Below are 27985 nucleotides of genomic sequence, written 5' to 3'. Positions count from 1 at the left end.
TTCTCCTCAAAATATTTTTATTTCACGAAACGTTTCGCGAGCGGAGTCACGAACATAACTTAGTATATACATGAAAGCACAAATAATTAACGATAATTTTAGCTCATTAGCAGCTATCAAACGACGCATAGTCAGGAGACGAAAACAACATTATCGTAAATACGAGGTCGACAATCGATTTTAAAAACAAATACACCGTCCGATAACACACGCTCTCTTCCCAACTAAAAGTCTAATAAGAGTGGTATCCGCTAAACTTATTATCTATACAAATATATACAGCTGAACAGTCTGTTTGTTTGTCTGAACGCGCTAATCTCAGGAACTACTAAACCGATTTTGAATATTAATTCATTGTAGAAATTAATTAATTTTTGGAACAGGTCTTAGGAAAAACAATTTAGGGGATCCAAAGTTCATTAACTCATATGGGATTATTCAACCTGATAATAGAACTTTAGTGCGAAAGGAACTACTTCAACATTCGACTACACAACATCTTAGTCCAAAAATATTATGTTAGGTATAACACGAGCATGATAGCGGAAAACAAATTAGTTACAGCTCGTTACACGCTCACCAATTTCCGCCACGCTGATCTCTTAGTCATCCGAAGAATAATTATGATGATTATGACAGGCCAGCATAATTCTGACGAAATACATCTCTTGTTAGTTATGCCTGATAAAATAAAAGCATGTTTGGGATCGCCACTATAACTTGTTTTTCATTTTAAAAACATTACCGCCATTACCGGTGCAAGAAATTAGTTTCAAATTTTACCAGACCGTGGCGAGGTTTTTTATTTTCCTGGTCAAGCTATAATCATTTGAACTCAATAGTACCTAATAGGTACAATTTTAGGATTTATATACTACCTAATATTAGATTCGATAAAGTTATCACCCAGATTGATACTTGATATACTATGTATAAAACAGCTATATAATCCCCAAGGTCAAAATGTAGTACCCAACAGAAATTCCACAAAGCACAGATCGACATCCTCAATTAAATCAAATGAAATACCAATTGATAAGTGTTCAAACAAACTATGACAATGACGCACGGGTCGGAGGGCAGACAGATAACAAGACTTAAACCTCCTACATTAATACACTCACTTGTTATTACTAAGATTAACAAAGAGACGTGTAGTGAGCATTCAACAATGAACCAAATAAAAAGATACGCAATATTAACTATACTATCTGTGTTAATAGTTGAAAATCACGGCGGACTACTGAACAATGTTTTTGGTACATTACACAACACCACACACGATGTAGCTACAGGCGTTGGTAACATACTATCGTTTGGAAAAGGTATAGTTTTGGGAAACCGTGAAACACATGGAAACGAGGTCGTCGGTGAGAAGAAAGGTATAGTTACTGGTATAATAGATACAGTGCATCAAGGCGTCCACGACATACATCAAGGAATACGCAATGTCATACTAGGTGAAGACAAAAATAATACAAAAGGAATCATCGAAAACGTATACGACAAAGTGAAGAATAAATTTGTGAAAGTGAAAGAATTCTTAGGAGACGGTGAGAAGCGCAAGGAAATGATACATAATTCCCGCGATCACGTAGTGGACACGTATAAAAATTTAAACCAGCTCATATTCGGTAACGATACTAAGAAACACGGTTCTAAATTAACAGAGGTCATGAACCATTTTAAAGATAAAATCAATTTAGTAGTACACCATACTAGTACAGAAAAGCCTCAACCTGACAAAGGCGAGGATATAAACACAGACGGAACTGGTCTGATTGACATAAGGATGGCTTCTGACAACCTCGCGAGGAATCTGGATGAAGATATGGCTAAAACTACAAAAAGATTCCATCAAGGGCTAGATGAGTTAAATAATAATGCAATCAGGAATAGAAACTATATAGAAAAAATTGCGAAGGAAGCTATGGATAAAGAAAAGGAATTAATGGAAGCTAGTAAGAAGAAGACTGAAGAGGGCGCTATAGTGTTTAAAGATTAGACATTTATTAATGGTAGAAGAACGACAATTAGCCTTATGTTTGAATATAAAATGTGATTGACGCATCGTTTTATTTTAAAAACAAGGTAAAGGTTAGTTAGTGACTTCGAGCTGTGTTTTCTCTTAAAAATCAAAACAATACAACATCAAACACAATAGATAAATATTTTTTTTAAATATCTGTCTCCACCTTATCAAAATGTATCACATGACAGCCAGGCATGAAACTAATTCACAACAAATATCCTGCATACTATCTAAAATCAACAAAAAATATATTTTGACAAATATTCTAGAAAAAAATAGCCTATGTTCTTTCTTGGACTTTACACTTACTCCATACCAAATCGCATCAAAGTCGGTTCAGTCGTTTACACGTAAAAGCGTAACAGACAGACACACCTTTAGTTTATCGACTTATAAAGGTGTTTTGAATACTATTTACATCTAATAAAAATGGATGACAATAAAATGTAATAAAAACTCACCCAATCAAGTGCGAAGTCGACCTGCCTGACGAACGGCGAGAGCCTCCTCACCACAGTGTTGGCTATGTGCAGCACGACGGAGGGCCGCTCCCTCATGATGCTGTACACCGTGGTCTTGGACAGCAGCCCGATGCGGGAGAAGTGCTTCGCGCGGATGGAGAAGAACGACGGCTCGCCCGTCAGCACCGCCAGGCCGCCTTCCACTTCGCCTAGGATTTAACATGGTTACTATGTACAATTAGAATAACGGGGTTGTGTATGTGTGCGAGAGCGAGAGTGTGTGTGTCTCTTGCATTCTCTATATGTGTGTCCGTATGCATATATAATAAAAATATAATTATTAAAATATTTTCAGTATCTTATCGTAACTTACAAACAGCCGTTTTAATTAACGAGTGATTAAATAATCCCTAATTCTAAACTAAATACTCCTTGAAACCGCAAAATTCAGTGAACTCAACTCACTAATCACAATACGCCGATTTGACATACTTTTCCTGTATTTGGAAAGTAATAAATAAAATACCTGGATACGCGGTGAACATGTGGACTTCGCCGTCACCTTCAGCTACTTTCTGCGACACCAACAGAGCTCCGGACAGAAGGTAGACCAAAGCCACATCCTGTAACACAAAACAACTGTTTATTTACAATAAAAACTGACCAAACAAACATACATCATACCTTTATCGCCAAAAGGGGACGCAGAGGTGCAACTAAGGGACCCAATAATCGCCATGTGTGTTCAGTCTTATGATGTAATAGGGGGCTATATCGGGCACAAATTCCAGAGTCTAGGCTGATACTGAGTAGAAAACCCAATATTATCATCTTGTTTGACCCGGGCTTTAAAAACTGTGCAGTATCGCATAATACAACTACGCCACAAAGGCGGTCTTTAGTTCTATGTATGTATAAATACCATACTAAACCTCTAGTGATGTTATTAAATTTACAATACAATGGTTATACTGCAATGGGTCGAGTCACACACAATGGTACATAAATTTATTGATCAAATGTTTCAGCAGTGTATTCCACATAACATAGAAAATAATAAAAGAAAAATTAATACATTTTCCAATATATTTATGTCGATTAGAAATTAAGTTTCAAATAAATGAATCAATATAGTTTATGACCAACTACTGATTGCTTCCTTTCCAACCAATTTTAATATTGTTTTCACTGAACAATTTATTTTTCGTATATATTTTTGTTGATGCATATGCAGATATGAACTTCGAAAATTACCCCATTTCGAAATGGTATATTAAGAAAATAATAAACGATAACACTTTAAATTATCGACAATACTTTACGATATTTCATGCCATGATAATCGATTTATTTATCGATAAAACTAAAAATATCGAGTAATGAGTCGATGACCACACAGCATTCTTACGAATACACATTCATTACCTGAACAATTTCTGGTTCACCTTTGATACTATAATACAGCTTAAGGGAAGAAATTAACACTAAATTAGTAGATAATAAATAAATTAGTGTGATAAAGTAAGAGAAAACGATAGTAGCATATTTTCTAACTAAAGCTTATTTTACAGTTTTCATATTATATATTAAAAAAAAAATATTTGATTACTAGTATTATATAGAAAATATAAATTGATGTTAAAATACAACTGCCTCTTTTTTAATGGGTATTCAAGTTTCTAATTATAAAACAACATTCTTGTATTTATTGCCGAAATATAAAAATCAATAAACATACAATCAATATGACAATTTATTACAGTTATTGCACCCATCTAAAAACAGATACAGCCAAGCTTTATGTTACATCTTCAAAAAACAAAGAGCTGTATTACTGAGCTCTAATAGAAAATTTATATGGAATTTTTCAAATGCCAAAATGGTCTAAAAAAAATTAAAAGCATCTACCCATATACTGTAACTGAAATGTAAGTACCTTATGACTCTCTTCCTTCATAATGTATGTGCCAGCGGGCAGGTCCCTCACTTGCACATTGCCCTTTAGTATGTTATCGTTATCAAGTCCCAACTCTTTGACAAAAGCCTCTGTTGCTATTTGGATTAGAGCCTAGAATAAAATTAATATATTTGAAACATACGCAAAAGTGTCGCGTTTTGGGAGCAGCCTGTGTATATCCTGTTCCAACAGGCCGGCATAATTGTGTCGACTGCTGAACATCATTTTTCGGATACGGATACTATTGGAACCCATACCACTTACCATCAGGTGCAGTGGAGTATACTTTGTCGTGACGTATAAAAAAGACTGGTACAATTCTAAAAGACGAACTAAGGAACATCCCTCGACTGATATTTAGACTACATGGATCTTAACATCAAGGTCTTTTACTAAGAAGCCAACTCCATCCACATCTGTCCACTTCTATACCATATTCGCCAATTCGTAGCAGTAATATAAACAAATACACCAATCATATGACTATCAACTTATAAGCGGCTGCCGGGAGTCCTTTGAGAACGACTTTAATGAACATAAAATAAAGTCTATTTTATTAAAACTATTATTGAGAGCCCGGACAATTTATGGGTATATTATAGACTCAAAACTGTTAATAAGTACAGTATACTTAAGATCATAAAAAAAACACAAAAGAGGGTAGATACATATAAGCTTATATTTATGAAACTGGCTGGCGAATACACTGCGTGCAAGTATTTCTATGTGATTTAATATACCCATAACTTAAATATAAATATAGAAATAGACGTTTAGTACCTGTTCGTCGAGATGATCGGTGCTGTATTTCTTGTACCAGGATCCTTCTTTGTTCCTCGGTAAAGATGACGTCGGTTGCACGTCAGGTTGCTGCTGCAAATAAGTATATATCAGATAATGTGTGATATGCAATTTATATAGTGTAACAAAAATATTCTGACTTGACATCGGCAGAATTGTAAAAACGATACTGTCTGTAATCAATTGGATTGGAAAATATTCTGAATTTATAATGGTAATTTTGACAATGTACATTACTAAAGGATACATTTATTAATGTGTCTAGAGTCTAGACCTTTCCATTGGAATATTAACTTAATCGCGAATCGAAGAAATAGTAAACGCAGCGAGGAAAGTTACAAATAAATACTTTGGACATTTGAATCAACATAAAATTCTTGTTGGTTATTTTTAGCAACAATGAACTTCGACATATTATCGAACTCTTAATAAAATAATGACCCATTCCAAAATTTCCAATTTGTGGAAATCATTAAACAACCAATTTCTGTTTGCGACCTTTTTGGTTTTTCCCTTTTTTTTCATGCTATAGGTTTAATTTTTTACCTATCTTTAATAAGCTCAATTTTATAGGAACTTAAAAAAAAAGGTAGCCAACAAAAATTTGTTTTCCGACGACTGCCACAAATTAACAATTTTGAAATAGGTTATTATTTTATTAAGAGTGCGTTATGGCCCTATAAGTCTGACAATCGGCACAACACAAAGACTTGGTAGGCAGTAGTAGTAAATACCTGTGGCGTGTTGGAGGTGACGTCGGGCACCATGTCGGGTCGCTGCCGCCGGCCCTGGATGTGTATGGGCGACGACACCTGGTGCCCGCCTTCCTACCGCGCCACGCAAACGTGTTAGTCACTCTCACACATACAATACTATTTTACATACATCTATTTTGTAAGATATTATGAAAAAAGTATTTTTATATAACCAAACTTAACATCTAATTTAATGAGTTTGCGAATGAGGAAATTTTAAGTCATAATGTTGAAAAAAAAATCATGAATTATGAATATTGATGCTATTTTAAAATTTAATACTTAAAGGGGAAAACTATTTACAATAATTAAAATGATAATCATAACGATATTCAGGGAAAATCATTCCAATATCAATCATCAACATATACATGCAAGCGTCCACTCACTAAATGTTCGGTGTTGTTCCTGTCGTGGTGCGGCGAGTGTGCGGGCGCGTGCGCGGGCGCGTGTGCGGGCGCGTCGCTCGCGAGCTTGCTGGACTTGCCCGGCGACGACGACACGGTCGTCGGGCGACGCTTGTCGCGGCCCTGCGAGATAATAATTCAAACAGTTATCGACGGTTTTTTGTAGCGCAGATCAACCAAGTAATTAAGTCCGGTAATGTTTAGTGGCCGTTGGGGCGGAGAAGTTCTGGAGTAGCGACCCCGAACTGGAAGACGCAGCGTAGGCAGGCCCACTACGAAATGAACCGACGACATGGTTAGGGCGGCCCAGAACCGGTCCCTATGGCCCTCAATGGGGGAGGCCTATGTCCAGCAGTGAACGATTCCCGGCTGAAATGTTGAATGTTTAGTAAACTAACTCCACCACTTACCGGGTTCACTAACTCTGCGCTGAGTCCGAGGTACTGGTGCAGTGCGGTGAACGTCACGCGCTGCAGCCGGACCATGATGATCTGCACGAACATACATACAGAAACAAATATATTCAAAAACTCTTATCCAAAACCAGCTAATTTCAAATACACATAAACCTAAAACCCTAATTTAGACTATCGCCTTGTATGTCGCATGAAGGCAGCACACATTTACGATAGGCGACTAGCGACCAGGTTTTAGACACGCAATTTTGTTACTTACCACATATATTAAAAGGTTAAAATTCGCGCGTGCGTTTAGTTGATATAGATATCCGATTCTTCAAGGATCAATTTACACGCTAATAAAGCGCGAGACAAATGGCCGCATCTCTACATACTCGTCTTGTGATGTGTAAAGGAGTAATTGTAATTAATTGTAATCAAAACGTAGTGAAATACTGACCTGTATGACGCGTACAAATATGTCAGGATACTCCTTGAACACCTCCTGAAACGCTCGCATCGGCAGCTTGATCACTTGGGAATCTTCGAGAGCCTTCGCATTCACAGTCTTGTACGGTTGTGAGCGACCCTAGAGTTACAAATTTAATACAATGTTATACAGTAGAAAATAAATGTTTTACAGTTCCATGGTGTTAAATAATTTTGAAAATAATATAGTTTATCATGTTGCCACTAAGGTTCTATATAATTCACATATTCAGTTTTAACCAATATGATAAGTTGTAACTGTAAGTTATAAAAATGTGCTGGTAACAAATGGCAATTAAAAACATTATCGTACGTTACTGTAAAAGTACGCAGATGCGTTACGGGCACGTGTATGTACGTGCACGCGTGCGTTAGTACGTGCGCATGCGCGTTAGTACGTACGTGTTTTAGTCTAATTGTGTAAATGAGTGCGTGCGTGTGTGTGTGTGTGTGTGTGTGTGCGCGTGTGTGTGTGCGCGTGTGTGTGTGTACGTGTGTGTGTGTTTACCGTGAGCACGTCGGTGAAGCTGAGCAGCGAGGTGACGCTCTCGCCGGCGCGCACCACCTTGAGCGACAGGCCGCTGCCGTCCTGGTTCGTGATGTACACGTTCACGCGCCCGTTCTGTACCACGTACACGTTTTCATCTGTGTCGCCTGCAACGGACCAACACAATCACTTCATGTAAGTATATACGGTTATTATTAAATCAAATTTCATTAATATATAACATTGGACAGAATGTAACTGCAGGCAGGTGTGAATAAATATTAATTTGAAAATTTAACTATTATCAAAATATATAAAACTGTATTAATTCGATGACAAAGAGTGAAGAGAAAAAAACAAAAAATTGTAGCAATGAGTCTATTCACACCCTCATAAAAAATATTCCACAACACTAGGTCCAAAAAATACCTTCCAAACCTAATTATTTGTCCCATTCAAACCCAGACATGCTTCTCACAGAATTGTAAATGTAAAAATAGATCACTTAACATCGAGTAACCAAGTGCTCCTCCACTAGCATTTTAAGTCAAACTAACCGACTTTAAACAGGAACGCTCCAGCAGGCAAGTTCAATATCTCCGTGTGTTTGCACAGCATCAGGAACACGGGCTTCTCGAAGTGTCCGAACACTCTGATGCTGTGCAGCATGTAGAGAGCGTCTGGCGGCACGCGATCGTCACTCGTCAGGTCCTCCTCGAGGTACTCGGCTGGAGGCTCCAAAACCTATATGTGATGTGATATTTATTAATTTAATTATTTGTTGAAAAGAATTTATAATATTTTAAACAGTTCATACAAGAAAATAGTCACAAGATTATCATATACACATAAAAGTATCCTTTCTCGATAAACCCTTACAACTAAAAAGTTCTTGCAATAATATATTGTGCAAGAACTTCGTGATATGTTTATAGTAGCAGTAATATTTAAATATGTAGTCTATCACAGGAGCTGCTCAAGTAATGCGTAACGAAATTTGAATGGGACGGGGGGTTCGAACAACGAGTTATCTAACATTGGATTTTTTATTTTAAAACAATAACAAAAGTATTAGGACTGCCTCGGTGGCGTAGTTGTATTGCATGTCCGGTACAATAGCGCTTTGAGGTCCTGGGTTCGAATCCCGGGTCGGGCAAAGTGATATTTGGGTTTTTCTGCTCAGTATCAGCCCGGAGTCTGGAATTTGTGCCCGATATGGCGATAGGCTCGCCCCCTATCACATCATGGGACGGAACATACTTGGCGAAAAGTGGGTGGCCCTATTTGCGCCTCTGCATACCCCTTCGGGGATAAATGCGTGATGTTATGTAACAAAGGTATTTTAGCGATTTTCCGGAACTTGGCGGGGGCGTACAGGAAAATGTTCCGGATCGTTACATAGGGGGCGGGGGGTCACTCGCCGCATGTCGCCGGTGGTAATATATTTTACATACGCACGGATAGCGATCACCGTATAAGGTGTTAAAACCCGCCATAGTGGCCCACGTAAGTGTGTCGCGTTCCGGGATCAGCCTGTGTATATCCGGTTCCAATAGGCCGGCATAATTGTGTCGACTGTCGAGGGGTAATCATCTCTCGTCAGTCGACATTCAATTTGACCCCACTCCACTTACCATCACGTACAGTGCGGTCACTACGCCGTGCTGGTAAAAAAAACAAACACAGACACCGACTACAAAATTCTGTAAATATTTTTTTGTTTTTAGTTGTTATTGAAGGCGGTACTTATAATTTTCATTAAATACTTTTCATTTGTTGTATAAATGCTGGTATAAGGGCGTGTTCCACATCTTCTGAGCAAATGCTACTCATCACAAATATATAAGCCGACCATATACAAAGGCACACTCTACTATACGCTCCGAAATAAATAGTAATAAAATGAGTACCATTGACATTAGCTGTTTAATACAACAATTATAATATTAACTTGAAACTCTTAAATCAGGCACACAATATCGTAACTTTATGTAATTATTATTATTTTGACGCATTATAATATTAAATACGATAACAAATGCGGCGATAGCCTAATTGGAACTGAAACAAACTGCCAAGACTAATATCCACAGGTACAAAACCCAAGGGCACGCAACTCTGACTTTTCTAAAGCTATATGAGTATTCTTTATGAATGATCGCTTGCTTTAACGGTGAAGGGAAACATCGTGAGAGAACCTGCATACCTGAGAAGTTCTTTAAAATAATTTTAAGGGGATGTATTCTACCAATCCGCACTAAGCTAGCGTGGTGGGCTACGGACTAATTCCTCTCAGTAGTAAAGGAGGCCCGTGTCCAACAGTGGAAAAGTATACAATACAGGGCTGATATTATATTATATAATCGCCCGGTTGTTTTTCACTGCCCATAATAATGACGCGCATTTAACGCTCGTCATCTGAGAGAAGTGATTGTTTACCATTGTGTAGATACTATTTTCACGCGCATATTTTTTATAAGTAATACTTTTATAATCTTTAGGACGCATATGCCCATACGATAAGTCAGAAACACTGCCCCACACCATGATAATATTGTCTGCCTTCCAGGGGATGTTTTCTACTTAAAAAATTTTGTAACCAAAGGCCAGAAAGCGTAGCATCTACTATATACAAATTACATACACGTGACTATTTACGATAAACTTTAATTATTATAAATAAGTATATAATGATTTATGTAATAATTATTATTTATATAATAATTTTACAAGCGACTATTTATGATAATAATTTGTCAAATTAACGTAGATATACTTCAATTTTATTTTGAGTGTATCATTTGATTCCATTAAACAAGAACTATTTAGACCATATATTATTAACGCGTAAAATAATAACAAAGTAAATCTGTCCGTAATTCTTTTGTAACATACAATTACTATCACGATATCATAACTAAATGAACGAGTACATTAGCATCAAATGCACAGAAGAATGTGCAGAACTCGTATTGTTTCTGTCAATACGACTTCTGCATAAGAAGCATGACGCCCAGAACCTACCTTGAGTTGTTCAGGAGCTGCCTCCTTCTTCAGCTGCAGTAGTTTCCGTGCGAACCTCATCACGGCGCGCCGCTTGCGTCCCTGCCCAGAGTTCGATATCGACTTCACCTTCCGCAGCATCCTCCTGCCGTAGAACAGCATCTTGTCCCGTTTCCGGAACCGTTTTGCCGGCTCGCCAGCGGCACCGGCCAATCCGGTGCCGCCCGATAATTCTGACGAAAAATAACTTTTATGAAAATTTATCGATATAATTACAACACTGATGCCCTGTTTCGCATCGTTCAAGAATTTAATTTCGCCAGTTAACATGTAAGGCAATTAATGCCTGTAAGAATTCTTTTGTTGACAATTTTTTTGGAAACTGACTTTTGTATTTGGTCCCCCCATATTATATTGGGCTATCAACGTTTAATAAGGCAAATGTGAAACAGGCTCTGACAGCATATTTCTTCATTACTCGTAAAAGTAAATTAAAGTCATATGAGTTGACACAAAACAAACGGCGTAATTTAGTCAAAAATACCACTAATTATGACTATTACCATGAATAGAGAAAGTGGACTAACTTTCATACAGATAAAAACAAGCATAACTCATATAATGTTAAAACTAAGTAAGAATAAAAACGTAACAGTGATTAGAAAGAATGCCATTTATCGCACTAGGTAAACCAAAAAAACTACAGTCGAAAAATTAGGCAAGATACTGTTACGAAATTATTTATTTTGGTGTTAAATTCAACAACTAACTTAGTCGATATTTAATACATTTTAAGTTCAATACACGCATAAATTATTAACATTTAACTCAAAACCAGAAAGGATGACATTAATACGCGGAACTGTTACAAATTAACAAAAGACCTTGATAATTCACATTTGCCATTTAACTCGGCTACGTGATAATTTTCGCAACGCATTGCTAAACGCACGAAATGCTTTATGAAAGCGTTAATTAGTTACCTTTGGAACGCCATCTTCTATAATAGTAGAAGAACACGACCAATAGGGAAACCAGTAAGCAACCGCAGAAGGACCACAGCAACTGTAACAAACATAAATACTGAGTGTAAAGAAACGTCTTTGGAAACGGAAATGGAGTCGTATTAGGTGTGTCGTATTTCTGATGATTACAGGTTAAAAATAGCAAAAACATAGACTGTATGTATATTACAGAAATACAATTTTGTCTTTTTGCATGTTATGTACGCATTACGCATGTTGCTAAATGGATTTAGCCGAGTTTTGAAACTTGCGTGACGTGAAGTCCTCCGGAGATCTAATCAGTGGCAAAAACGCACAAAATCAAAAAAAGAATAGAGTTTAAATAGTTGTAAAGAAATCATTAATATCGTTTATCTTCGGCTGCGTCAAGCTGTTCTGTTTTGGGTTGACGGGGTTGTCGGTCTGTCAAAACTATCATTAGCCTAAATAACTTGAAACCATATCACAATAGTATAAATTGTATGTTCCCAGCTTCATTACTTTATTATTTAAATGGCTTAAAACAATCTACTGAGTGACAAACCTGAACTACACCAATACTAGTTAACGTTTTCCTCCTTAAGGGTCCATTCACACGTACTAAAACACACCACATCGCAGCGACAAAACGTGTTCAAGCAGTTATTGTGTTGTGGTTACGATGCTGTCGATATCGTCCAGTCGGTTAAACTCTGAACCAAAATTCATCATCATCAGCCATATTAAGTCCACTGCTGGGCACATATGCATAGGCCTTCCCCAAAAACTTCTAGACGGACCTGTCGCAGCCTACATCTAATGTGTTCCTGCAACCTTCATCGTCTGTCCATCTTGCAGGTGGACGTCCAACGCTGCGCTCTCCAGAATTTAGTCCTTGTTAGTGGAACTACCAATTTTTAAATAAATTATATTAACGTTGATTTCGGCCACATCGCGACTGCTCGATCACATTTTGTCGCTGTGATATATAGTAGTACATGTGAATGCACCTTTAGCGATCTAAAAATGTCAACCACTCAGTATTAGGGAAACCTTGTAATAAACTTTATTGCAAATCAATTTTACGATTTCAATCTAATTAAACAGCTGTGTGACATTGCAAAGCAATGTCATTGATTTAATCTCAACGTTTATCTATGTCCGCATTTTTTTCTTTGTGTTATAATCTATTATTTATACAAGTATAATTCTGTAATATGCACGTAATACCGCACATTGTCCACAGACCTCTAACACGGATGATCAAAAATTTAGACCTTTCCATCACGCTAGTCTAGTACGGTAAATTCAAAATTTTATCGAGAAACTTAGACGATGTAGGTTCCCTCACAATTCCCGGCGCAAAGTAACCTTAAGATAATAATTATTAACAAATAAATCTCACGCAACTTGGAAAAGTCAGTCATGCGTGACCTGAGAGCAGCGAGCGAACCCACAACTAAAGTCTTATCTCCGCTAGACTATCGCTACTAGTTACTACTATGGCATTTTTTGCAAACATTTTACTTCGTTCAATAGCTTAAAAATAATATAAATCCAACATTATGAATCACAATACCAATTCGCGCCAATAAATAACACATTTACATTTATTATATTAAAAAAATAAACTACATACCACAAAAAGCGCGTCAACAGCAAAAACCACATACATTTTAACAATTATTTTACACAAACGAGATCAACGACATTGCAAAACAAGCGTAAGCCTACGTAATATATTCAGAGAGTGTTTCCGAAATAGTAAACAAGGCGACTCGCCGGACGCTTGATAACCAAAGATAAAATCTACACAATCGTACTAGATAATATTAGGACGCGTGTTCTCCTATATGCTTTTGCGTGTTTTCGGTCACTACAATGGTAGACTAATCTGTTTCGTGATTAACGTCTTAGGTCGTCGGCTTTAACGTCTTAGACGAGTTATCAGCAGAGGCGGCCTTTGGAGGAGGCGAACCGGGCAACCGCCCGGGGCCTCGCGCTTACAGAGGCCTCGCGCGGTGCCTCATAGGACCTTTTTTTAGGTTCTTACCGACGAAACTGTTAAAACAGGGGAAGGTTTTCTTACTCTGCGCGGGGCCTCGCGTCTGTTTCTTTTTGTTTCGCTTGGGGCCTCGCCTAACCTTTGACCGAATGTTTCGATCTTTGCCCGTATGGCTTAACGTTGGGACGGAAGACTAATGACTCTAAGTTCAGCCATTCTCATAATGGGTAATAATAATCTAGCTTTTTCCGTGAGAATAATAAAAATAGTGTCGACGTCACACACATTAGGCCTAGAAAAAACGATTTCAGCAATTTTTTGTAAGAAACGTTGCGCCGACTCCTCCCCAATGTAGGTTAAGGACAAGAGAATGATGATATAGCAATTCGTATGTACATCGTGTGGTAATCTTTCACAGAAAGCCTGGCTAGAACGGTGCCTTTTTAGAATATCCAAATACCTATTAAAAATATAAAACCTCAAAAAATATTTTACAGTCTGTAAAAAAAATTATATTAACAAATTATGCCTGCAAATTTTGAATCCCTCTTAGGCTTAGCCGAATTTTGACCATGGCGGCCAATTTCATGAGAGATCAGCCAAGTACGCAGAAGATATTATAGTATACAAGTGCACTCTGGTAGTCCGGTGACAGGGCAATCCAACATGACTGGAGGAAGATGAGGTACAGGACCGATGGCTTTACATGCTTTCTGAGGCATGGCGACATCATACTGCCAACTTCCTGACTAAGAACTGCGACTAGGTAATTTTTAACATAGAATAACAAAGTCATAATTATTTTAGCCCAACCCAGTATTCCAATTTCAAACCTAGGTCCTCTGTGCTATATTCGTACTCATACCGCATAGGCATTACAACAACAGTACCAAGGTAGTCAGTGCATAAATACTGTCATGTTGGTTTGCTGTCTCACCAGACTATGAGAGCAAAGGAACAGAGATTGCACCTCTGTAATGCATATAAACTTGTACACTGTCCTGCTTACTTGGCTAATCTGTGGTGAGATTGGCCAGTGGTTGACATTCAGTTAGAAAAGAATTTATTTATAGCAGTCATGGATTATATACCTCACTATTAGCAGGATAATTTTCAGAATCAAAGCCATAGTTTCAATTATTAGCTTAGGCTGGCCAGCATGTGAACCATATTTGACCATCAATTTAATGATATAAAACATAGTTCATAATAGACTTAATTTTCAAGAATGCTCTATTCTAATAAATTCAACACAAATTAAAATATACTGTGACATCACAGTTTAAACAAAAAAAAACAAAGCATATTTATGTAATGCAAAATGTAATACAAGTGTATGAATCACATTTAATATATATTTTTAAATATCTACAAATGCTGTTAGTCACATTACTGCAGACTAAATAATTATTAATTATCAACAATTTAAATTTTATTGATCATTGAATTTGTATAGAGAGCACATGGTAGTCTTGTATCATCATAAAAATAATAAATATTCATTGTATAAACTGTAAACGACTAGGTTTAAGTCAGAAAATACATTGCGACACTGAAAATTTAACCTTTTGTAATTAGGCACGAATTCGCTTCTAATCTAACAAAACATTGAACTCAAGGATACTGAGTTTCTAATAATAAATCGATACGTTACCTCCATTATCTAATGAAACAGTGTTTTTTAAAACCATTTACGACTTCTCCATAAACGACTGTTACATATGTACAGAAAATAACACACATTCCGATTGATGTAAAAATCAATATTGAGGTACTCACTTGATTCTCTTGAAAATTATTCGACCACTCCGACGTCCACGTTGTGACCGCGAACATGTTTGTTTTGTCGTTAATATTATTGAGAAGCCCAACCACGTCCATTTTAATTGAATTTAATTGCTTAAATTAATTTTTCCAGCATAAATCCTCACATCTCGAACGGAAAGTCAGCTGTTTGACAAGTAAATAACAAACTTGGAATTACACAAAGGGATTCGCGACATTCTAAAGTAGCGCCATCTCTTCTGCGCTCGATACAATTAATGTTTTAGACCGGCCATACACGTTGCGATATTTAAACCCACGGATTGACAGACGTCGAATTTTATGCTATCTTTCAGACTGTCAAAAAATAAAGGATAAAAATAGGCTTTATTTCATCCCCATTAAGATCGTTCTTAAAAGGACTGCCAACACCCAGCAGCTTCTTCATGGCGGGCAGAAATTGACAAGCCAAAATGTATTTTTTTTAAAGTACGACCCCGCCGTCTACACCGAGGGAAACCTGCGAACGGTATACTAGTTCCCTCCGGCTTAGCGACTACGGGGCCTTGGAGGAAGAGAGGAAGAGGAGAAATAGGGGAGAAAGTGAAGGGGAAGGAAGAGGACGTATTAAGCTGGGTGGAGTGAAGTGGGGAGGAAATGTTCACGAGTTCCTCATAGGCATATACTTATAACCATGAGGTTATAAGTATATGCCTATGAGGCACACTAATGTTTTAATTATTTTTTAAAATAATTTTGCACGTATTCGTGTGTTTAGATTACCACAATAGTTAGCGTTATAAAAAAAGCTGGACAGCTTGCCAATACACTTTTGGATGAAGGTACTGAGGCAAGCAAGATATAGAATCTGCAAAAGGGATGTATAAAACCGTTACGTACAGTAATCTGCTCTACATCAGTCGGTGGCTATGACAACTTAGAAAGGTCTCATCATGTGCTTATAACATAAATAAAAAAATAAAACCTTTCTACATCGAAGTACAAACTAAACCGAAAGTATAATGTTCAAGTCGTATTATGTCTATATGAACGCATACATATAAATATCTTTAGCGCTTAGCACTTCTATACACATATGAATTTATAAACTTGGGCATCATATTTTTAAATTATACTTAATTACCTCCGAAAGAAGAATCGATGATAAAAGTCGCATCCATTATATTTTGTCTAAAGTCTGAATCTATGGTATAGACTTTACAATTCTCAAAGTTCAAACCTCAGAACTAGAACAAGCATTGTTCTGAGGTTCAAACCAATCAACCAGTTTGTTTTTTTTTACCATAATAATTTACTTTTTACATTATAGATGACTTTTGTGGTGCAATAAATTGGCAAATTGATTAAATGTATTCTGAATCCCGGTTTCTGGTACAAAAACATAATTATACGACCTAACGTGTGCGGCCCGTATAAATAATAATCTCATTCGTTCTTTTTAACACAGTTCGTCACTCATTCATTCCTAAATCCCTCCCTCGTTCCATTCTACCATTCATTCTGTACTGAATACCATAAGTGAGAGCACGTGAAGTTGTGTCCGCAATTTAATTTAAAATAGAATCAAAATTTTGAGATCAATACATACTTTAAAATTATTCAAGTCACTTTCAGTTATTATTTTTGAAACGTAAGTAATTAATGCAATTGAATACCAACATTTTCTACGAAATGTACTTGTGTCAAAATGGCGTCGATTACACGTTGTCTTTTTTTAGATGTCTAGATACCGTGAGTGGGACCTATCTTGCAAAGTTTACGTTGGCAATCTCGGTACAAATGCATCAAAATATGAAATAGAAAAAGTTTTTTCTAAATACGGCAATATCAGAAATGTATGGGTTGCGAGGAATCCACCCGGCTTCGCATTTGTGGAATTTGAAGACCCACGTGACGCTGAAGACTCTGTGAGAGGCTTAGATGGAACGTAAGTAATGCGTTTTCTTTTAGAAAAATAAAAATCTATGATCATATCGATTGATGCTCGAGGGGCGTGTTATGACGCAGTACGCTTGGCAGCAGCCATCTTGGTTTCACTTGACCTATTTCTACTGCATGTTGTTTATTTTTAAACTTCAGAAATCTATTATATTTTTACTAGCCCTTACATTTTATCAAAGTCATTTATCAGCCTGTCAATATAATGAAAAGAAAGAATGAAATTTTCACATTTCTGTAATTCGCTAGCTACATTTAAGTATAAATAACCCCAATATTTTCAGTTTCCATACCAAAGGAAAAAATCTAAATTCAATGTATGGTAAATTAAAAATTTTTGAATTAAATTTAAATAAGTCTGACTACAAAAACCACCTCTAAAAAAAATAAAAAATACAATGGGTTTATCCTATAACTTTTATAAGTATCTAGTAATATTTTAACTCATGCATACTCACATCAGGGGACCTTCAAAGAAGTATTTTCATCCATCCAGTCCAGGGTTTTATTTGGGTTGTTTATCTATAACTTATTGATTGTGTCTCTATCATATCCACATTTCCTGTAGTTTCAAGTTATACTTACACTTGAGAATATTGACATTTATAAATAATGACCATATTTTGTGAACTTATATTTTTCCATAACAAATGACATATATGGTGGTATGGATTGCTTGATGTCTACTTAAAATCCTTGTTTGTAATGCATAATTATAATTTTGCTGTTTACAATTTTTATTGAGTGTACCTATTACTATTTAAATATTGAGTATAAATTAAGCAACCATATTATTTAAATGTGTCCCATATAATTTTGTTTGCGAGTAATAAATTTACATTTTATTATTATATGCATATTTATCACTATTTCAATCAATGTCGACTTTAGATTAAGTATAAAATATTTCAAAACTAAGTAATTATGACAAAATTCATGAATATGATTTATTGCTACAAAAACGAGTCTGATATAAATTATGAAATGTAATATATTGTTTTGATTAGAATTTCACTGTAATTGCATGGATTATAATATTCATTTTATGTTTATCTATATATCTACAGTAAGTTTATATCTGCTAGACTGATTATAACTAATTAGTAAGTTCTTGAGAGTAATATAACTTTATCAACATTTAATTCGCACGCTCCTTAGATCCGTTTCATTTTCAATGTGAAACGCTTGAGTCATAAGTGTGCAAGATCATGATACCTCCATTCTGGGACGCAGATGTGGTATGCTTATTTAGCATATCACCAGTCCTGGAATGGGGAACATTCACATTATCAAATCGGATGTAGGTGATGAAGTGGAGATTGACATAATGATATTATCTAAATTTTAATTTATCTTGTTGGAAAGCCCGTTGTTGAAATGTGCTCTATTACCTACATATCAATATATGCATATTCTAGCAGCAGTAGTAGTAATACATATTTCTATAAATTATTAATTTGTTTAAATAGACGGTGCTGCGGGACGCGCATACGTGTTGAGATGTCCAACGGCCGCACCAGAAGAGATCGCAGGTACTCCAGGTATATATATAAATACATGTTATTTACATTATTTGTATTCGCAGTGATGTTCACACGTGCTGCTTCCATGTCTATGTTAATTGGAGTAGATTTTATTTGGAAAATAATAATCCAATGATATTATCTCAGCTACTTAAAAAAATATAACCTCTGCTGATAATATACATTAGCTTATCATTGTGTAAACATCAGAATGGCGTATAATGAGGCATACAATAAAATGGTATTATATCTTGGTACTATGTATTTTGAATGTTGTAAACAATAAGTAATGTGACATTGAGATAATAAACGTGGTGGGTGTTGGAACGTTTGCAGGTCCATTTTATCAACCAACCACCAACACACCAACGACCTCACCACATCTCTTCACAACAACTACGGCTCGTTTGCCAATATGCCATCCGCGAACGCCGCTCGCAACAACATCCCGCTCAACTTCTGCGGTCGGCTCTCCAAACTTCTGCGCGCTGCTGAAGTCTCCAACAACTGCGTTCCTATAACTATACTCCTTACAGCTGTTACCTAGTCCTTGACCATATCCGAATTTGGACCGACACAAACCGTTGAGAGCCGCACAATGTAGGAACCGACAACCATCCTGAATCATTGCAAACTCCTGATGCTTCACCGACTGCACACACTCGTCGTCATCGTGGCACCAAGCTACACTAACGGCGATCGACTCTCCCCGTGTTACCGCAATTTTTCTCAAAACTTCCGATTCACCGTTCGACGGAAGATAACACTGAAACTCGCCTCCGCCTCGGTTAAATCCCTTCAGCTTCACAGCAGCCGCACAACGGTCAACCTTCTACGCAGGCTCACCATTTCTCGGTACTTTTTGAATCCTATACTTAGAACCTTACCTTTTACCTATAGTATTAGTAAATATCGTGTTGGCATTAAATGTATAACTCAGGATTTGTGTAACGTAATAATTGTGGGAGCCTCTACAGTATTTGATGAGTCGAGTTAATTATTTATTAACGTTAAGTAAAATTAGAAATAATTATCTCCTTGATAGTAGGCGACATATTGAATAGAGAAGGGTTGAACGCGGCGCACTGTACAGTTGAGCAATACGTGTCGTTTTGTATTGTTTTCTCGTTGGTGGTGGCACGTGTGGCTAGTAGTGAGACGTATGGTTATGTGTCGCCAGGTCCCGCAGCCGCAGCCCGCGGCGCCGCTCGTACTCCCGCGGACGCTCGCTGTCTCCGCGTCGCTCGCCGTCCGTGCGCCGCCGCTCGCCCTCGATCCGCCGCTCCCGGTCACGCGACAGACGCAGCCGGTCCGATAGCAAGAGCAGGTTGGTACTGTTTCTTCCTCTTTTTTACCTCATCGCAATTTATATTAAATTGCCATGTGTTTGTTACCAGTATTTCCAACTCGATAGTATTTCTAAATACCTGTTTATTATTTCAGGTACTAGGATCGTCGCCAACGCGTGGCGAAAACGCAAAGGACATTGTACAAAATGAGTAAACGTTAATGTTAACATGTGAAGTGAATGTGAATTAGGAATGCGAGTTATGTACTGAATTAATATTATTATTTTTGTATAGGGTTTCAGAGTAATTGCAGCTTTCATCCGTTTTATTACCTTCACTTGTAAGTTGGTATATTGTTGTATAAATTGTTTAATTATAGCTAAATATACCTTATTACATAAGTAACGAGAACTAAATACATACATATTGTAGTAATATTAAGATGACTTTTAATATAACGAGATATAAAGAAAAATTGTTTCATTTAAACTACAACTACATAACAATATAAAAATTTATTATAAAAAATAAAAATATTTGAACATCCCAGATCCGAGCAATAAATAAATCTATAATTTCAGTATCAATTCTCTAATATAATTAAGTAACTAGGTATGTACTATATTTAAAATAAATTATCATTTGTCTTTTATACTAACTGGCCTTTGTCTTGTGCCAGTAAAATAATCAAAATACACATAAGTACCAACTGCTACAAATAATGTGCCCGCGACGTGGAATATTGTCAAATTATTCTTAAAAACTATGGACGAAATAAGTAGAGATAGGAACTTTCTTAAAGTTAGTATAAAGGTGACTGTAACGGTCGTCTCTTTGGTTGCTAGGTTATGAACGGAATGTGTGCAATAATATTGTGATAATATATTCAGAACTACACATATCCATAGGCCCCATGTCAGTTTTTGGCTAATATCTACCAACTCTGGGTAAATTCCTATGAACAACGGCATCGGGATTGCATGAGTGTAGAACAGCATCTGTAACATTTGAAATATAAATTCGAGATGGTGTATTGGATGCTAATCTACTCTAATAGGAAACAATATATCGGGGCATCGAGTTTAAGAATGAAGGTAATTTGATCTTTGGAAATACTCAACTCTTCTCATAGTATTATATGACGTCCACAGATTACCTTAATCACTAAAAACCATTGGTATTTTATGAGTCACATCAAAACCTAGATGAGGTATGCAGAGTGGGTCATCTAGTTGTCGCGGTGAGGACATGATATCGGTATTAAATGTTATAATGGGTTCCTCTACAGCGACAACAATTTTGTCTTTCAATCTTTATAGAAATATAAAACTACACTTCTGCTATCAAGTAGACCATCCATATTAAATTTATTTTTTATACGAATCGCGAATACTTTTTATGGTGCCATCAGCCAAGACTCAGGCATTGATCTACATAATAGTCTAAAAATGTAAATAAAATTTAACGAGTCATTATTTTAATTATAGTGTGAATATTAACTTAATTAAGAAATTAATTATATATTTAGTACTATAGTAGGGCTGTTATACAGCTCAAGTTATCTTGGGTAAATTTTTAGTTTAAGTGGAAATTTTAATTCAGATGGGCCGCAGTGGATCGCATATATTTTTTTATTCTGGAAAAGCTAGTGTGAAGCATAAGAAGAACTATAAAGATTTTCCTAATTTATTTGTTTCTATATTTGCCAATCGGATTTTAGTATTCGCCTTAATTTTCAGGTTACTCTAACATGTAACAGATCTACATAATTTAAAGATAGTTACCACAATCCACAATCTAAATTATATGACTAATTTCAATCGATAAATAAGCTTATCAACTTTCTTTTGTAACGGTTTATTACATCTGTACGTATAATAAAATAATAACAGGTCGATGTCTGTATATTATAGATATTGAAGAAACACTAACACAGGGATTTTTTATTAGAGCAAAAAAAGCCATACCAGATTTTTTTTACCACATTTTTTTAATATAAGAACTACATAATGAAATTGAATGCAGTTTTTGCGGATGTATTGCAGATGTCTAACTTAAAATATAAACCCCATTTTATTCCGGTAAAATATAAACGGGAATTTTATCCCGGGAAACAGTTTTTCCGGCGTACGAATCCGCGAGCAAAAGCTATTATAAAAAAAGTAACTTATAAAACATTCTCTGTTATGTACTTTTAAAAATTGACAAGAGACGACGCCGAATGTACCAAGGCAGCGCCGCGTCCCTCGTATATTTGTTCAGTATTATCTAAATGATCCATTTTAATACCAGCTAAATGTTCACATTGAAGTGGTAAAAAATAGCTGCTAAATAATTTAAATCGTACAGTAGTTTGGCTATTTTGGATATATAAAAATACGACATTGTTTAGAAAGTTGTAATACATTTTAACTAAGATTTTGAGAATATAATATATTTTAGTGTATACACGCAAAGTGTTATGTGAGTTCAAGAAATAGTGCACATAAGCTGGAAAATCAATATCATGGATTCAATGCTCTGAATCTTATTCTGAGTTTTTAAGAGTTATACATAATTTTCCCACAGTTGGACATTACGCGCTATGGCGAGTGCCGCCCCCTAAAATACGAGGCAGTAATTGGCTCTCTGTACAGAGTTTACCAATACCTATTCAAGGAAGTAAAAATAGAATGATTATTCAAACAAATATTTGCCTCCTTTAGTTATTATAAATACTGTATTCGATGTATGATGCCATTAGCAAATAAGGACATCACAATAGATTTAATTTAAAGAAGTTATATTTTGTTTCTTTTTATTTACCTTTCCTGAAAATGACAGTTAAACATTTCAAAAGATTTGACTGCACTTCGCCGGAATGCCTTATGCCAGTTCTCCTGTTGCAGTCGCTGCAGATGTTACTTACGAACAGGCAATAACGTGGTCGTTTCGTCAGTCAACTCTTAAAAAAAAAACCTAAAAGGCCAGATGCAATCAAGCCGCACGAACTAAAATATTTTTTTAGTTACCTCATTCGGATGTTTCCCGTATTTTGCATACAGCATCTCTTGCTGAAGACCAGTAAATGCGCCCGTTATTAATGTGGTGAGTAATATAGTGACTCCTATACACCAGTATAAGAATATTCCCTTCTGTTGCGCGGGAGGCGCTCCGCCGTACATGGCTAACGCTACACCGACACTAATCAGAACTGAACCTACAGCATTATTCAGTTTGGGAAGTTGCTTCTTCATGCAACAGTAGACTAACATGCTTGCTGGTGATGAAGCAGATCTGTAAAGGAGTCCGAAGTTTAATAAAGTTAAATGCCCTTTTATGGTTTGTCGTGTTTACCAGTCTTTGTGGGTTTTATCGCGGTTTTAGTTTTTTTATTTTACTGTCCAGTTTCGGAGGGTTTAGACTCACGTTCATAGTCACCAGAGGACAGATGAGACTGTGCGACTCAGGTGATATTAAATGATTGAAGAATAATTATTTTATTTATTTATTCAATAATGGACACAGTAAATACTGCCCATCCACTAGGAACTTAGTAAATTTAGGGAAATCTCCAATTCTTTTACTTAAAGGGTAATCTCAATCTGTAAATTACCAAATTTTGAAAATTAAGATGCTAGTTAAAATTTACATTGTCTTCGAGTCACAAGGCCTACTATACCATCTATTTTAATTCTCTGGCATGACAATCAGTGGCGCAGCGTAGTCGAGGGTTAGTGGAAGAGGGATCACGTCGGCACTTTTTAGGGGCGCGGCAAATATATAAAAACAAATCTTTTCTCGTATATACCGGTGGGTAGGAGCGAAGCACTCCTATTTCTTGAAATAATCTTTTTTTTGCTCTCACTCAGTACCTTGGAGTGACGAAGTTTTGGAGTAAAGAAATCAAAGGACTACCATTCACAACATTTTACCTTACTTCAAAAGTGTTTTTTTAAAGTAGATAGTAAATATTACCTTATGATCATATGTAGTGTGGACGGCACATGCAATGCATAAACATAATTATTTGCAACGCTTGTTAAAAAAAATAAAGTCACCAGTATTGTGTATTGTTTAAGAGGTATTTTTGGAGATTCCTGAAAAAGAAAATGGCAAGTAACGATTTGAATTCAAGTATACACCTAAAAATAAAAACTTTTGTTGTCAAACTTGTTAGTGACTTGTTTTTGTAACATAAAAATTATATTTGAATAAACTGAAGTTCTTTATTTTAAATTATTAATTTCTTATGTAATATAGTTGTTAGCAGCTGCATACAGAGAATCAGTTATTTGAAACATTACAGATGAATACTTATTTATATTTTTAATATAAGAGACCATGACCTCAAGTATATTACTAATTAGGCATGTTCAATTGCCATTAATGATAACAAATTCTTTATACTGATAATTATGACTACCTATTATTGGCTTAGTTGTTTTTTTTTAAAGCTAGCTTAGAGTGGATTATAGTGGAATAAGTAAATTAAATTCATTTATATGTACATATGTAAACTGGTGTGTTTATACAAAACTTACTAAACTGAAATAATAAAAAAGAATCAAAATTGATGTAACAAGAAGTTAAATGTCATAAATAACATTATTGGCATCTTAATAAATGTATAGGTATATTTTTTAAGCTTTCGAGTATATTGTGATTTTTTTATTTCACTTTTGACCCATCATGGTAGATGTCATGGGTATAAACAAATACCACTGTACTGATGGTTTGATGTATTTTCTCATAACTATTTAGTTGAAAGTTGGTTCAAACGCTCGTCAGGTTTTTTTTCTTTAGATCTGTATTACATAATGCCTACTTCAGAGCATGGGCCTCCGCTACTACTGAAAGGCGTTAGTCCACTTTTTTGGCTTCATGCTGGCGGGCAGATTTTGCATGCCCTTAAAATTCTTATGAAGAATTCTCAGGTATGAAGGTTCTCTTATGTTTTTTTTGGCACCTTCATTTCATTCATTTAGATTAAACTTAACTTTATTTCGAAAGCAATCTTCGCAATTTAAAAACACATTTATTATTTTTTTTTATTAAATGTGTTTCAAAACCTTTATTAAATGTGTTAAAACCTTTTGTGCTTAATTTTATTAATATAAATTTAATATATGAGTTGTATAAATTTAATATTATATCTAGTGTGTAAAACTTTACATAAAAAATAGTTTATGATAAAAGTTTTAGAATGCTTTATTAATAATATTTTTACAAAATTATTACAATTAAAATATAAGCCTTAGATTGCCACAATAACTGTACCAGCAAGCCGTCGCTATTGGCTGTTCGTAACACTGCCGAAACGAGGAAAAATATATTTAAAAATAATAACAAACGTCCTTTTCAATTAAGAGAATGAAGTACTAGGTGATATAGAACTTACCGTACCAAATTTCGTTGTAACTGCGAACCCTTGTAAAGTTATAAAGAAGAATTGTAAAAATGTAACAAAGTTTGCACTTTCCGGCGTGTGTGCCATTAATATTTCCATAAGAAAAGCGCTCAAACAACATCCTAAAAAAACATTGATCGTAGACTGCGAATGCATTATGGTATAATTATTTACTACTTAAATATTTTTAATATTTATTTTGTATTTTATTTTAGAAATTTAAGCTGACACACAAAACTAACTTCGCGGCGCTAGCGCCGATCTGAGAGGCGACTGAAAGTGCCAACACGAAATACGAACCAATACTTTTCAGATGTCACTGCATGTCAACATTGTGAGAGCTGTGCACACAGACTACTATTATAGATGCTACGCGCTGTGCACCATAGATATAAAATACCTTCAGAGAATTCCTAATTATAAATTATCTGTCGGCGCGGCGGCGACGTAGCGTGTTCACAATATAAAATAGAAGAAAATGATTGTAATAATAAATATTCTATACAATTATGGCTACGTCATCTACATATTATAAAGTCACCCAAATACGAATTTTACCAAATATAAGAGAGATTTTGTTGCGAATATCCTGTTTTTTAGATGCCTTAATTTAATTAAGTATTAAAAAAAATATTAAAATACCCAATCGAACTCAGAGTAGGAAAATTAAGAAACGGTATTTTTGTTTGAGGCACGTTTACATTTTGAAAGGTTGTTTTTTTTTTTTTTTTTCTCTCTCTCTCTGGCAAGGCGCGGTTTGCGCATCTGCCAAAGAAACGTTGTTAATTCACATTTCACATTGAGACGTAGAACTGCGCGCGAACAAGCGCCCTGCAGTTGCTAATCTGGGGGATTCACATATCCCATTCGCAGGTTTGCCCCGGTGTTGACTGCGGGGTCCGGTATCCAAAAAAAAACTCTCCATACCAAATTCTATCGAAATCTGTCCGATAGTTTTGAGTTTATCACCTGCAGTGCGTGGCGGGGGACTTTATTTTATCATACATTTTTTAGAACCTTACATTTCTGTTATACATGTTTGTTGTAACTTTAACCATTTACACAGTTCATGCAAGGGAGACTCAAAAGGAATACATTTTCCCCGTTTTTGCCACATTTTACATGCACCTATTAGTCATAGCGTGATGATATGTAGCCTATAGCCATCCACGATAAATGGGTTATCCAACGCTAAAATAATTTTTCTATTCGAACCAGTAGTTAATGAGAATAGCGCGTTCAAACAAACAAACAAACTCTTCAACTTTATATAAAAGTATAGATAATTTAGTGTTGTAAAACTTACAACACTAAATTTGAGTTCCTCTAGTTCTCAGCTTAAAAAACCGGCACATACTGCAGGATGACAATAATATCATTCTATTCTTCTTTTACAACCAGTATCTATATAGTACCATTCCTGTCTGAGCGAATGAAAAGGAGGATAATATACTTACTTTACTCTGTTTACGCTGCACACATATTGGGAGTAGCAGTGTTACCAATATTAGTGAAATAATATAAACTACATAAAAGGTAGGTATGATATATATAAATATATAAGGAGGTACGTCGCGTAGTGAGCCTATTATCACTTCATGAAACAAATTCCTTGGGTATTGATTTTTTATATTCAAGGGTGAAAATTAATGAGTAGGTTTTGCTAAAAATGTGAGTGCAATGAAGAAAGTGGAATGTTACATTGCCAACTTGACGATTTTGCCGCCATTTACGGCGGGTGGGCGGATAGAATACACTCAGGATTATGTCTAAATATCTCAGAAGACAGGAAACATCTGCGAGCTGGTGGATTTCTTGATGGATTCATATGTATTTTAACAACACTATAGTAAATGAATTGAACAGCTGACCAACAAGTTTTGATGCTGTCGTGCTAACTGAATCGTCGTTGCTGTTTTTTTTTTTCGTAAAAATAATTATTTAATTACAGTTTATTAAAAATGCTAAAATAATAAAAGTACTTTGTGTCGAATGGCTAATATTGCTATTTAGTTCATAGAAATACTTGGGCGGACTATATTGACTGAACACTGTAAATAGTAGATTATTGGTGGCAACACTAGTTTTTGTATTCAAATTAGTTACTTATGAGTTATGAATTATGACATCATTCAGTGATTCACAAACTTCATGAGCGAATGAAATGTTATCCTTTCTCGATCGATATCTTAATAGCTAGATACAATTACAATATATAATTACACGTTTACGTAAAAAAACAAAATAATGAAACATTTAGTCGTCTTATGTTCCGTCTAAATT

The 27985-nt window shown here is 35.7% G+C and overlaps 4 protein-coding genes and 1 non-coding gene across 19 annotated transcripts in view; 3 read left to right on the top strand and 2 right to left on the bottom strand.

The window, feature by feature from the left end:
- The window catches only part of LOC115443341 (neuropathy target esterase sws), a 29009-nt gene extending 13207 nt beyond the window's left edge, over positions 1 to 15802 (bottom strand). For 5 of the 7 annotated variants that reach the window (XM_030168702.2, XM_030168697.2, XM_030168700.2 and 2 more), the window contains exons 1-13: positions 15558 to 15802; positions 11774 to 11855; positions 10812 to 11023; positions 8345 to 8531; positions 7809 to 7954; positions 7272 to 7400; positions 6824 to 6904; positions 6396 to 6536; positions 5986 to 6078; positions 5231 to 5323; positions 4430 to 4561; positions 3020 to 3116; positions 2494 to 2702 (exon numbers count right to left, since the gene is read on the bottom strand). In XM_030168702.2, coding sequence (XP_030024562.2) covers positions 2494 to 2702; positions 3020 to 3116; positions 4430 to 4561; positions 5231 to 5323; positions 5986 to 6078; positions 6396 to 6536; positions 6824 to 6904; positions 7272 to 7400; positions 7809 to 7954; positions 8345 to 8531; positions 10812 to 11023; positions 11774 to 11855; positions 15558 to 15659 — 1704 coding nt within the window. In that variant the 5' untranslated portion in view covers positions 15660 to 15802. Of the gene's footprint in view, positions 1 to 2493; positions 2703 to 3019; positions 3117 to 4429; positions 4562 to 5230; positions 5324 to 5985; positions 6079 to 6395; positions 6537 to 6823; positions 6905 to 7271; positions 7401 to 7808; positions 7955 to 8344; positions 8532 to 10811; positions 11024 to 11773; positions 11856 to 13412; positions 13531 to 15557 lie in introns of those variants that run through there. The other 2 variants (XM_030168699.2, XM_030168701.2) reach the window with 2 other exon arrangements.
- Positions 1046 to 2066, top strand: LOC115443342. The gene has a single exon (XM_030168704.2). It carries the CDS (start codon positions 1055 to 1057, stop codon positions 2003 to 2005), a length of 951 nt encoding a protein of 316 aa, XP_030024564.2. The 5' UTR covers positions 1046 to 1054; the 3' UTR covers positions 2006 to 2066.
- A 1216-nt stretch (positions 15803 to 17018) lies between the features above and the next one.
- On the top strand, positions 17019 to 20788 carry LOC115443344 (RNA-binding protein 1). Of its 8 annotated transcripts, none has more exons than XR_005113357.1 (6): positions 17019 to 17193; positions 17282 to 17490; positions 18971 to 19033; positions 19361 to 19879; positions 20205 to 20351; positions 20468 to 20788. XR_005113357.1 is itself a non-coding variant. In XM_030168711.2 (5 exons), the coding sequence occupies exons 2-5, from the start codon at positions 17282 to 17284 to the stop codon at positions 20472 to 20474; spliced, it is 426 nt and encodes a 141-aa protein (XP_030024571.1). In that variant the 5' UTR covers positions 17019 to 17193; the 3' UTR covers positions 20475 to 20788. The 8 variants fall into 8 exon arrangements, 5 of the variants coding, with proteins under 5 accessions (XP_030024571.1, XP_030024567.1, XP_030024566.1 ...); XR_005113355.1 differs by having other exon boundaries at positions 18971 to 19042; XR_005113356.1 differs by having other exon boundaries at positions 18971 to 19042; positions 20205 to 20355.
- Positions 18435 to 25998, bottom strand: LOC115443345 (UDP-xylose and UDP-N-acetylglucosamine transporter). 2 transcript variants are annotated; one of them, XM_037444829.1, is made up of 4 exons: positions 25694 to 25998; positions 24271 to 24392; positions 23325 to 23589; positions 18435 to 18766 (listed from the first exon to the last, which is right to left on the bottom strand). In XM_037444829.1, exons 1-4 carry the CDS (start codon positions 25856 to 25858, stop codon positions 18758 to 18760), a joined length of 561 nt encoding a protein of 186 aa, XP_037300726.1. In that variant the 5' UTR covers positions 25859 to 25998; the 3' UTR covers positions 18435 to 18757. The 2 variants fall into 2 exon arrangements, with proteins under 2 accessions (XP_037300726.1, XP_030024573.2); XM_030168713.2 differs by lacking the exon at positions 18435 to 18766 and adding an exon at positions 20865 to 21311.
- LOC115443351 lies at positions 18646 to 18782 on the top strand. The gene has a single exon (XR_003938611.2). It is a non-coding gene; the product is annotated as a small nucleolar RNA SNORA53 (small nucleolar RNA).
- Positions 25999 to 27985: the final 1987 nt, after the last annotated feature.

The sequence above is a fragment of the Manduca sexta genome, chromosome 28, assembly GCF_014839805.1.
Source record: "Manduca sexta isolate Smith_Timp_Sample1 chromosome 28, JHU_Msex_v1.0, whole genome shotgun sequence".
In the NCBI taxonomy this organism is placed as follows: Eukaryota; Metazoa; Arthropoda; class Insecta; order Lepidoptera; family Sphingidae; genus Manduca; species Manduca sexta.
The sequence above is the reverse complement of the archived record's forward strand: the minus strand, read 5'-3'. Positions and strand labels throughout refer to the sequence as shown.